Source organism: Lacerta agilis, chromosome 11, assembly GCF_009819535.1.
Source record: "Lacerta agilis isolate rLacAgi1 chromosome 11, rLacAgi1.pri, whole genome shotgun sequence".
NCBI lineage: Eukaryota > Metazoa > Chordata > Lepidosauria > Squamata > Lacertidae > Lacerta > Lacerta agilis.
In genome coordinates this window covers 15,879,216-15,891,640 of record NC_046322.1, presented here as the reverse complement: position 1 = coordinate 15,891,640, position 12,425 = coordinate 15,879,216, and the positions used below count along the sequence as shown (strand labels likewise).

Here is a 12,425-nt window from a genome sequence, read left to right as displayed (position 1 = left end):
TTTATTATATTGTACCCCACCTTTCCATTTACAGTGAAACTCTCTGGGTACCTACCCCACTCCCAGTGGGGGGTGGGGTGGGGTGGCACCTCTTGAATTCCCAACAGGTAGGAATTAAACCAGTGCAGCTCTCCCTATATCACCAAATCTCTGTGCTACAAAAAGTTGTGCCTTTTGCAGAACAGGCAGAAATCCAACTAGTGATAGAGGCTTGGCACTTTCTTTTTACAGTTGTATGACAGGCCAACAGCCAGCAGGTGCAGCTTTTCCTGGCATGGAGATGTCCAGATTTTGAAAGAAAGGCTGAACAAAAGGCGGAGCTTTTTCGCTTCAGCGCTGAAGGTAACTGGCAAGCGAGTGTGATGGATGCGCCTCCTGGCTGGTGTACAGAGGATCAAGAGCGGAAGAATTAATGGTATTGCAGGGTTGGTGGGAAACCACTAAGAGAGAAGTAAAGGTAAAGGGACCCCTGACCATTAGGTCCAGCCACGGACAACTCTGGGGTTGCAGCGCTCATCTCACTTTACTGGCCGAGGGAGCCAGCGTACAGCTTCCGGGTCATGTGGCCAGCATGATTAAGCCACTTCTGGCGAACCAGAGCAGCGCATGGAAACACCGTTTACCTTCCCGCCGGAGCGGTACCTATTTATCTACTTGCAGTTCGTGCTTTTGAACTGCTAGGTGGGCAGGAGCTGGGACCGAGCAACAGGAGCTCACCCCGTTGAGGGGATTCGAACCACCGACCTTCTGATCGGCAAGCCCTAGGCTCTGTGGTTTAACCCACAGCGCCACCCGCTGTGTAGAAATAGAAGGCATCAATTCGGAAGAATCTAGCCAAGAGCTGCTTCATGGTCAGTTTTCACTTTTAAAGTAGTTTCCAGCAGCTTGCTAATGAGGTAAAATGACCATCTTAGCGCTTGAGAAATATCCCTTTCTCAACCCCAACATCTTGCTTTTAATAACATTTTTGGTATTAAAGTGTTTTGCATAAGCCATTAAATAGTTATTAGAGAAATTGGGGACTGATAATAAGCTTCTGGCAAGATGTTCTTATCATCTGCAGTGCCTTTTACTTCTCCTGAGATTTGGGAAGTTCCAGGGGCAGCTTTGGGTAGGGCCTGGTCTCTTGGAAGGAATGGTAGGTTGGAGTGCTTTTGGTAATAAACATGTTCCAGATCACTCGAAACCAGCATTGTCTCCCATGCCCTTTCACTCTGCCCTGTTCAAACTATCCATTCACCATGAAAATATATATGAAGGATGAAGTGTTATGTCAGTTTCTGGGGAGGCGGTGTTCATAGAAATTAATTTAATAACCAAAAAAGAACTGATACCAGTCCCCTCGCTAACATTACTGGGGATATGAACAACACATTGGATAAAGGATTGGCTCAATGTTAATTTTTAGGAGCCAGGATGGTTAATGTAAGAAAGTGCAAATATTCAGAGGAGTTAAATAAGAATTCATCGTACAGTCAAGTCTGGTCTATTGCTATTGCTGAAAATTTAACTGAAAATTTGTGGTTTAGTAAAAGGCAAACAAAGAAGGATTTGTTTTCAATCATGTGGCAAAAAAATAAAAATATTTTATATATAAATGATGTCCTCTATTACATCTCATGGCAGCAGACCTTGTCCCTGGGATGAGGGCCACAAGGCATGATCTGGAAGCACCACTCTTTAATACCAGCTGTGGTTCTTTCGTTGTGAGAAAACTGCACTCTGCACATGCTCAAAGGCATTTCCTCTTATGTAGAATCATTGTGTTCCACTGAGTCTTGGAATTGTCTAAATCCTGGCTAAAATTAAACCCTGGTTGTAGTTGCTTGACATCAGAATAGTGGATCACTTTGCTCAGTTCTGAATTGTTCTGGAGCCAGAACATGCTATCATATAAATGTTATTTTTCACTTGGACACTGAAACCCGCACCTCCCTCGCTCATGCTATTTGTGCAAATGCCTTTCTATTTTCCAGCCCACATTAAAACATTTTGGGCAATGCAGAGAGCGCCTGATGGCTGAAATCCTATGCCCACTTTCCCAGGAGTAAGATTTGCACAACTCTGTGGCACTTCCTTCTGGGTACATATGCTTAGTGTTTTGTGGGGAAGAGAGGAACCTGCCAGCCTGTCTTACTCTCTTCGGATTCCTCCAAACCCAAGTATGCCTCCCAATTCCACTACATGCTCATCTCTGTGCAAAAGCGGGATTCCCTAGAAACCGCTTTCTCACTCAGCCACCACCCTCCTTCCCCCTCTCTCCAGAAACCAGACACCAAGACTCCTAAGCACTCCCCTTTTCAGGAAAAGCCTCTCTGCCTTTTCTCTCCGAGAGAATTTTCTTTTCTCTCCCCACTCTCTTTGTGCATTAATTTCCACAGCCCTTGGCCATGCAACTTGACCGTTTTCTTTCAACTAGGCATTGAAAGAGGCGCTCAGTTTCCTTCAAATAAAACATGCCATGTATTCAGAGAAACTGGCTCGCAAATGTTTCCTTCTGGGTCCACTTCCTTAATATCCAGGCGTTGTGCTATGGTAGGAATCCTCCACCGGGCAGATTTGTCTTTCCAGACAAGAGGCAAGGTCAGTCGATTCTCTTGTTTTTAATTAAAGCGGCTCTTGCATTTAGCATTTGACAACGTGGCATCTTCCCCCCACCCTCCCCTCCACATCCCTAATCTTGTTGTAGAAAAGAAGGGCCTCGCCTGTAAGCAAACCTTTTGTACGAATAAGCTTTAGCCTCTTCAACATTTGCAGATCTTCATGACTTTACGATTATTATTATTTTATTAAAAAAACTTTAATGCCGTTTTGTAAACCGTTCCCAGCTCAAAGCTGAGCAGCTTCCCGGGCACATTCTGAACATGCTGTGTGAGCGGCTGTTCACAGCGCCACAAAGATAAGAACAAGGCTGGCAAACTAAAACCAGCGATGAGCAATGACAACATTTCTTGCAAACAGACAGCTTGCAACGCTTCACCCCTGCCCGAGCAATTACAAAACGGGTGGCAGGCGAGTGTGGGTTATTTGTAGTGTGATGGACTGCTGCCTCCCTCCAGCAGTAACTGAGGGTGGCTGGTTTTGAAAACTCCTTTAACGAACCGGCTATTGCTGCCCTTTTAATGCCCACAGTTCAAAGAATCATAGAATTGTAGAGTTGGAAGGAAGGAGACCCATGGGTCATCTAGTCCAACCTCCTGCAATGCAGGAATATTCTATTCAAGGTACAGGTATCAAGTATCAAGTATCTTAATTCTGCCTGCACCATCACTCCCCTTCCTATTACTCAAAAGAAAGACAGAAATGTAATGTCAGTCACTTGGGCATTTTCGTCTTGGTAGCTACTGCACAAGAACACAGCGTGTGACTGGGGAGGGAGGATTCATATGGAAGGACCCTCACCCTGCAAGGGAAAAAAATACCTGAGTTATTGTGCATCAAACAAATTTGTGTTGTCTTCTGCTTATTGTTCTTAACCCATTTTCTTCTGCTGGAATGTGTGGAGCTATGCTGGCATTGAACTTGGTTTCTGACATTTTCACAGGCACTTCTTATGCCAGGGGTGCCCAAACTTTTATCAAAGAGGGCCAGTTTTGATTAAGTGTACACGGGTGGCCACAGAGCCTAAGGCTTGCTGATCAGAAGGTCGGCGGTTCGAATCCCCGCGACGGGGTGAGCTCCCGTTGCTCGGTCCCAGCTCCTGCCCACCTAGCAGTTCAAAAGCACGTCAAAGTGCAAGTAGATAAATAGGTACTGTTCCGGCAGGAAGGTAAATGGTGTTTCCATGCGCTGTTCTGGTTCGCCAGAAGCGGCTTAGTCATGCTGGCCACATGACCCGGAAGCTGTATGCCGGCTCCCTCGGCCAGTAATGCGAGATGAGCGCCGCAACCCCAGAGTCGTCTGCGACTGGACCTAATGGTCAGGGGTCCCTTTTCCCTTTACCTTTTTTACATGCATGAGAGCCAACCAAAGTTGTTGAGGATTAGGCCCCCAAAACGGACTTTGGACATGCCTGGCTTATGCATTTCCAAACTGTCAGCGACTGGGCAGAGGAGGAATGGTGGAAACCGCCTCCCCAGCCCGAGAAGAAGAAGACAGTTCAGAATTACAACAGGGGTTTGAGGGAGGTCACAGATCAGAGGCAGATGAGGGGGAAAGCTGGGAAATAATGGGAGAGGAAGAGTTAGCACCAGAGGGGCAACAGCTGACAGACACAACATCTTTAGAAAGCATTTCAGGCCCCCCCCTCCTAGAACCCAGCGAGTATTGAAAGTAAGAGAGCAAAGAGCTTAGAGGCAGAGGGCACTTCTCAGCACCAGTAGTGGTGGCGCATGAAGGGAGAGAGGGAGGAGGTGGAGACTCACTCGGGGGCAGCGCCATTATTCCAAGAGGCTGCATTTCCAAGCCTCTCTCTGTGCATATTGAATAAAAAGCAGCTGCTAAGGACTTTTCCTTGTCTTATTCATTCCTGGAAACATGCCATGGAGGGGGGGGGGGGTTGGATCCTCTGCTGCCTGACACAAACCCATATTTGGGAACCACAGGGGCTAGAAACTTAATTTTTAAAAGGAAGCAAGCTGAGATCCTCTCAAGTTGCTGAATTGTGCCAGTTCTCCAATTCGTAGATATTTTTCCACCGGTGCAAAATTGTGAAAGTCACACAACATACCATGTGCAACTTAAAGCCAAAGCTGATGTGATGTGTGTGTGGGGGGGGGAGGGTCCTATTCCATAAATGTGGAAAGAGTAGCCCTCCAGATATCGTTGCATCCTACCTCCCATCAGCCCTACCAGCATAGCCAGCAGTCAAGAATGGAGGGAGCTGCAGTCCAGTAGCCTCTGGTTCCCTATCCCTGCTATTTTTCTCCTTCTCTCATGAAACTAGAACTCATTGGCATCCAGTGATGCTGAATGTTGGAAAACTCAGGACCGATGAAAGGAAGACCTTCCTCACTTAGCACATAGTTAAACTATGGAACTCACTGCCGTAGGAAGCAGTGATGGCCACCAACTTGGATGGCTTTAAAAGAGGGTTGGACAAAGGTGGAAAGCTAATTTTTCTGCTCCTTTTCTTCCCTAGATAATTTTATCAAAACGTTGCAAGACTACCAAGTGGTAAGCCCAGCAAAGGTCGATGCGGCCGGGCAGTTTCTGTCTTACAATTTGCACCACCATGCTTCCACAGCCAGAAGGAAAAGAGACACCAGGAGAAAGGACAGTCAAGTGTATTATAAGATTAAGCACAAAGACAAGGACCTGTTCTTTAACTTAACCCTCCATCAAGGATTAGTGTCCAATAATTATATTCTGGAAAGGCGATCTGGCAACTATTCCCGTGCAAAGATGGTTCAGCGTTTGGAAACTTCGTGCCACCTGACTGGGACAGTCTCGCAGCCAGATTTCAGGACTGGGAAGGCAGCAATCAGCACTTGCAACGAACTAGTAAGTGGCAGATGTACCATGAAATATTTATTGCTGTTGGTAATTTCAGGTATTCACAAACCAAAAGCTTCCGGTCCAAATTCAAGAGTTAATCTTCAGGGCGTGGAAGGCAAGATCAACATTCAGATCTCTTTGTGGGTTAATTGTTTTAATTCATATGACAAAGCTGGCTAAGAATATGGATTAAGGACCTCTGTGTCTTGAGCCGCCCATGAACTGATATGACTAATTTATCTGAAGAAGTGTGCATGCACACGAAAGCTCATACCAACAACAAACTCAGTTGGTCTCTAAGGTGCTACTGGAAAGAATTTTTTTATTTTGTTTATCCTGAAGGAAGTTCACAGCTCTCCCTACATGCCATGACAGAAACCGTGCAAGGCTTGAGCAATGATGTTTGCATAACAGTTGCATGGTACGTGATAAACAATTACGTATTTGATGGTGAGAATTAAGACGATAAGTGTCCTTGGGGTCAAATTCCATCCATAAGTCCATTTCCCCAAACCATGCCCACCTGTGAATCAGGTGACACCATGCCGATGAACAAGTGATGTCAGCTGACAGGCAGAGGGTTCAGTTCTGCATTGGCTGTGCCTGCCAGCTCTCCACAGGTAACAGCCACATACAGACAAAGCAGCAGGATTTACCCATACCCCCACCTGTTAAGAATCCGGCAGGGAGTTTAGTCCTGCTCAGTGCTGCTTCACTGTCTCCCCACCACATCTGTGTGCCAACTTTGACGTAGGACTGGGATTGTACCCATCACCTGACATCAGATGATTGACAGGTGGTTAGTCCTTCCGGCCTATCAAAGTTGGTCTGCTGGGTTGCGGGGAGATAAAGATCAGGCCCACCAGACCGAAAGGTTTCCCCTGCTCCTGGCCTATGGGAAATGCACATGTAGGACACGAATAGCCCCCTTGGATTGGTCTACGGCCAAGCAGAATCCCTAGAACCTAGGAAGTATTGGATTTTTGGCCGGGCCCCCTAATCACAAAAAGAAAGAGAAGGCGTTAGCAGGCTTGCAGTAGTCTGCAAAATACATGCCCTGAGTGTGTCCTCGACCCTCCCAGCTCTCTTACGACTGCAGATCCAGCTAGGCCAATGTAAACATGTGTGGGACACCCCCCCCCCCCCCCGCTCCCACCCCATCAGTGCGGAATGAAAATTCCTTCCTTGGAAACATTACAGGCCTGCAAAATATCCTTTGACTGTTCAGAAACAAAGTCGATTGCAGCAGGCCTGGTATAGATACAAATGAAAGGCTTTCATTTCAGCACATGAAAGAATAATGAAAACTATATGGACAATTTAAAATACGATTTCCTTACATGTGCTGTGCAAATGTGACTACAGTATAGGAATATGTACATAGTCAAGGGAGCAGAGATTTAAGCCTTAGTGCTTGCCCTTGCTAGTTATATTTTGGTCACATGCCGCCGCATTGTATTTTGTCTTTCTAAAGGACTGCAAACTGCCCACAGAACTCAGGTGTCTGTAACTTGTGTACCCAAGAATTCAATTCAGAGAGAGGATGTGAGAGCTCATCCAATGCATTGTTCTAGTAAATGAACAACTGCTGTTTTGTTTGTTTGACTCCTTTGGTAAATAGCGTTTCAATATTTTTTCAAAAAAATAAATAAATGTTTTTCTACTTAGCAAAACAATGTACACCAAAGCGCTACAGTAATTGTGTCTTGGAAAAATAGCCAGTGTGAGGCTGTTTTCAAGGTAATACTTGCCTTCTGTGCCAGGCAATTGCAGACAACAAGCCACTTACAATAAGATTTTTAGAGTGTGTGTGTGTGTGTGTGTGTGTGTGTATGTGTGTGTTTTACCTGTGCAATTAGACCTGCAGCCTTACACACTTAAGGGGGAGGAAACCACTGAACATGATCAGGGCCGGATTTAGGTTTGATGAGGCCCAAACTACTGAAGGTAATGGGGCCGTTTATATGTCCAGCTGTCCTTTGTCGTCAACAAATTGTCGCTGTTTTTTTTGTTGAATATATGTTATATGGTAATTTATGGACCTAATAGGTATCTAAAGCCATTTGCACATAACAAAATATGTATTTTATCAAAGTAATTGTTGAACTGAAATACGATTAAGAAGAAGTATATTAATAGTGAAGTACAATTAAGAAGAAGTATATTAATAGCGAAATAATTATTAAGTTCTAACTTAAAATGATTTTTTATTCATAACAAACTTAATAATGCAAACACATTGGCATTTGGCAATAACAAAAGTTCCTTTAGAAACACAATTTACAAAGACTCATAATGAGCAAACCAGTGATATTTTAGGGAGCAGGCTAGCAGGCGGGGCCCATTACTTACATCATAGGAGCCTACACAACACACAACACTGTTGCTGTATGTAGGTTTTGTTTTATTTGTTTTTTATCTTATATTTCGAAAATGTACACCCAGTTTTTTCCCCTTTAATTTTTTTTTGCGGGGGGGGGGGGCAAAAGAGTGGGGCCCTAAGCTATAGTTTGTTTAGCTTATACATAAATCCGGCACTGACACGATGCATCTTATTTCTGCATAAAAATACTGAATGCTACTTTCAGCTCTTCTAAAGGCAGTTTGTTGTGAAACCTGATGCTGTTGGTGGAGATGTTTCCTTCTAAAGGCTAATCGCTCTCCATTTTCACAGATGGATAAACACTGGAAAAGTGATTCATTCTCTGTGGCAAAGGTCACATTCTCCGCCTCTCGGAATATTGCGCCTTTCAGTCGCTGATAGAAATGTAGCTTAGTAGAGTACAAAGACAATCACGAAAATAAGGAAAGCACAAGCGCCACTGAATACAAAAATAATATCATTTCATGTTCCCCCACCCTTAGAGAGTGAGGAAGCTGCCTTGGGCTCCTTTGAGAGGGAGGGTGGGATATAAATTTAATAAACAAGCAAGTCAGCAAACAAATAAAGCTCATGGCAGCCTTTGCAACATCGGTTTCATTTGGAAGAAAGAACAGGGAAATCTCAGTGGAATATTGTTACCAATCTGTCATTATAAAACGAATGAGACCTGCAGCAAAATTTTGCAATGTGAAGTGTTGCTTTTCAGGGTTTCTAGCACTCACTAACATGCTGACTCATATTCATGAGGATTGAAAAATAATAATCATAATCATAATCATAATCATGAATTGCTGTGGAAAGGTGGAGAACTGCACTTAAGATTGAAAAAAGAGAGAGAGAAGCACAGACAGCTGAAATTGATAGATCTGTCTGTTTCTGGTTCAGCAGGTTGCACATAGCTTATCCGAACAACAATCCTACAAGGCCTTTATGCTGAGGAAACATGACTGACCCAAGGTCAGTCCTTTATGACTGAGCAAAGATTTGAACTGCGATCTCTCCTCCATTCTAAATCCACACTGGCTTTTCTCCAGCAGACCCCTGATTCCATTGTCTACATGGGAATTGCAATTCCTATGATTCTGTTAATGGTCCGTGTCATTCCTTCACATGGGTACAGGATCTATCCACTTTGGGAATAACTGAATGGGTGAAATAAGAGTAAGAAGAGACTAGCTGCTAAGTGGAGAAAATTAGCAAAGTCATGGTGGACTAGGCTGCCCAAATGCTTCTGTATCAATGAATTGAATGAGTAACAGAATCCAAAAGATAGCCATGAATAACTGGCTTGTATGTTGCCCATTTTGCTGTCTGCATAGAGAAGGAACTCTCCTTTCATTACCCTTACAGTGGAAACATTATCATCAAGGATCAGTTTACAAATTCAGTAAGAAAATGCTTGGCATGGCAAGCTGTTCAATTGCTGCCAAAAGCATGGAATGACAGAAACCTTCAACACTTGGCAAGGCAAGCACAGTATAGAGAACCCCCCCCCCTTTCTTGCTTCAATCTCTATTTGTCATTGTACCCCATTCCTGATTCTGAAGTTCTTTGTACATCATGCTATAGAAATGCAGACTTCCTGCCAGCAATTCCCTTTCTCACAGCTCTGTTGCCAAATGTATACCTGCCAACATTCAAAATCTATACTTCTCAAACTTTTCTCCCTGTACTCTACAAATTCATCTCCTGGTTTATCAAACAGTTTTGGAAGTCCACATGTCTCAACCAATGCTGGACCTAATGCCAGAGGAATTCTAATATTTTCACTCCTTCTGTTATGTATTGAAGTTCTCACTCTGGACAGCAGGGGTGTTGTGTATGTAGTTTTCACTCAGGTCCACGTCAGTTAATTTAGGCGGGAAACCCTGGGCTGTTGTTGTTACAATGCTGTCAGCCGGCTGCCTATAAAAGCAGGCCAGCTGAGCTGTTTGTGTTCAGTTCAGTTCCAGCTTACGATAAAGAACTTCTTGGAGAAATATCTGTGTCGTCTGTTACATCCATCCACTACTTAATACCTTCTATGTACACAATAAAAACATACCAACAGTGTGTGTGTGTGTATACATACATACATACATACATACATACATATATACAAAGGTAGACTCCAAATTCTACAGTTAAGCAATACCTTTAATTTGATCAGACAGATTTTCACAAAATAATGGCAAGCTTCCAAGTTCCTCAGAGCTTCCCCTCAGGTAATATTTTACACAAAGCAGGGTGTGTGAGGAATGCCCCCCCCCAAATAGCCTAGTTATAATAACCGTACAATGATAAAGCATTGCCTGAAGTGTGATCTAGTCAATTTATGGAACATTAATTGTATAATGGTAGAAATGGTTTTATTGCTTATAGAGTTTTCACCAGTGGTTTATATTGTTTTTAGAGTTTGTATCTTATCAAATTCTCCCCTTATTGTGCACTGCTTCAATAGCTTCTATACTCAGCTCCAATGTGGAGGTTGCAGCCTGACTAAATCTCAGCTATGTGCTACGGGTATCAGGTAACGTCTCAGATACTGGGATAAGGGAGCAGTGACCGATCTGCATTTTTGAAAACATAAAGCCTGGCTGTTACTCCGAACTGTCCCATGCCATAAGCAAAAAACACAGGTTCCTGGTTAGGCAGAGAGAAGAAGAAAAGATAAACCTGGCACTAGGGAAGGGTGAATCTGACAGTTTTGGTTTCTCACTTTTCTGGTTTTTCGTTCAATTTCCCACATTTTCACATCAGTTTTTGATCATCATCATCATCATTATCATCATCATAATTGAAAAGCTCCCTTTGGACTGGAAGAAAGGAGAGTAAGAGAGGCCTTGAAGTTGCCCACCAACAGTTAGTGGCTGAACAGCAGTCTGAGAAAGTGGGCACATAGTTCCTCTGACCACAGTTGCCTCCACTATGATGTGTTGTATTTCTGTTTAAATTCTAGTAACTAATTATAAACTATATATAAAGGTAAAGGTAAAGGACCCCTGGATGGTTAAGTCCAGTCAAAGGTGACTATGGGGTAGAATCATAGAATCATAGAGTTGGAAGAGACCGCAAGGGCCATCCAGTCCAACCCCCTGCCAAGCAGAATTTTTGTTCAGGGTTGCGGCGCTCATCTTGCCTTCAGGCCGAGGGAGCCGGTGTTTGTCCACAGACAGCTTCCGGGTCATGTGGCCAGCAGGACTAAACTGCTACTGGCACATGGAGGACCGTGACAAGTACCAGAGTGCACAGAAATGCCGTTTACCTTCCCGCCACAGCGGTACCTATTTATCTACTTGCACTGGCGTGCTTTCGAACTGCTAGGTTGGCAGGAGCTGGGACAGAGCAATGGGAGCTCACTCTGTCGCGGGTATTCGAACCGCCGACCTTCCGATCAACAAGCCCAAGAGACTCAGTGGTTTAGACCACAGCGTGGATAAGTGTATGCAACAATCAGTATATTTTTTGCCCTCCTTTTTTTTTTTTGTTTTTTTTTTTTGCTTCTTGAAAGCAATGTGGGGAACAAATGAACACCCAAGTGTTCCTTAACAAAAAAGGATTCCTTTTGGAGTGTTTTCAATTATGGGGAGAGAGAGTGAGCTTGCGATGCAGTAACCCGGAGCAAAAGTAATGTGACTGTCATTTGTATGCAGATTCCATCTCAGCACGGGATAAACAGCACAGTTTTCAGTTCAGCCCCCTCCCACCTTTTTGATTTATTGAGAAATCTTTGTGTCAATCTGTTGCTCTCTAAGCCTTTCCTCCTTTCATAGAGAGGAAGTCTCTAATCATCCTGTCACATTTATATACCCCCCCTTCCTCTCAGCAATGACAGGTGTGTTGAGCATCTCACTGATGGAAGGGAAGACTATGGCAACAGTAAATGCTGACAGTTTCTATGACTCCCACATAGCTCTAATGCAGGCGTCCAGGGTCTCATTCTGAATCTGAAACAATCCTTCCCAAACCCAATAAAAAAAATTCCCGGTTATCTTTATGTACACGGCCTCCTTGCCAACTATCTTGGTTAATTCATAGGTCACTGTGTGTCTTCAATTGCTTTGAGGACAAAATTTTATGGTCTCACAAGTGGCATATGAAATAATCAAATCCTGAGTATGTTTCTGTAGTGTATGGACAGGGGTGTGATTTGAGAGTCATTGTCCAGGGAGTTCAGAAGTGGATACCATACAGCAGAAAAGTATGTGCTTGTCTATACTCTGTTGCTTCTGTAATGTTTGCTTTTGCATTAAAAATATAAGTGATTATACGAATAGACCTTTGGAAGCCACCCAGGTCCCATGGAATGGGAGGAAAGAGGGAGAGATAAGAGACGCTCAAGTCCCAGAGAAATAGAACCATGTGTTCTTCTTGGTTCCTTTTCCAATAGCCTTTTGGGCAGCTGGACAGCTCAGCTGTCTGGAATCCTTTGCTTATAAATTCTGAGCTGTCTTGGGTGTTTAGATGAGCGAAGAACACTGAGCATGGTGTTCTTATGGAGATGAAACATAAATACATTTTAGGAACATGTAAAGCAGGGATTTCAAAGGATGATTCACTGCAGCCTTCCCAAGCTGGTGTCCTGTGGATGTTTTGGACTATCACTCCCATCATCCCAGATCACTAT

General features: G+C 43.9%; 1 protein-coding gene across 1 annotated transcript in view; it reads left to right on the top strand.

The window, feature by feature from the left end:
- Positions 1–2,274: 2,274 nt before the first annotated feature.
- The window catches only part of ADAMTS12 (ADAM metallopeptidase with thrombospondin type 1 motif 12), a 103,356-nt gene continuing 93,205 nt past the window's right edge, over positions 2,275–12,425 (top strand). The window contains exons 1-2 of the mRNA XM_033164729.1: positions 2,275–2,583; positions 5,081–5,442. Coding sequence (XP_033020620.1) covers positions 2,457–2,583; positions 5,081–5,442 — 489 coding nt within the window. The 5' untranslated portion in view covers positions 2,275–2,456. The remainder of the gene's footprint in view (positions 2,584–5,080; positions 5,443–12,425) is intronic.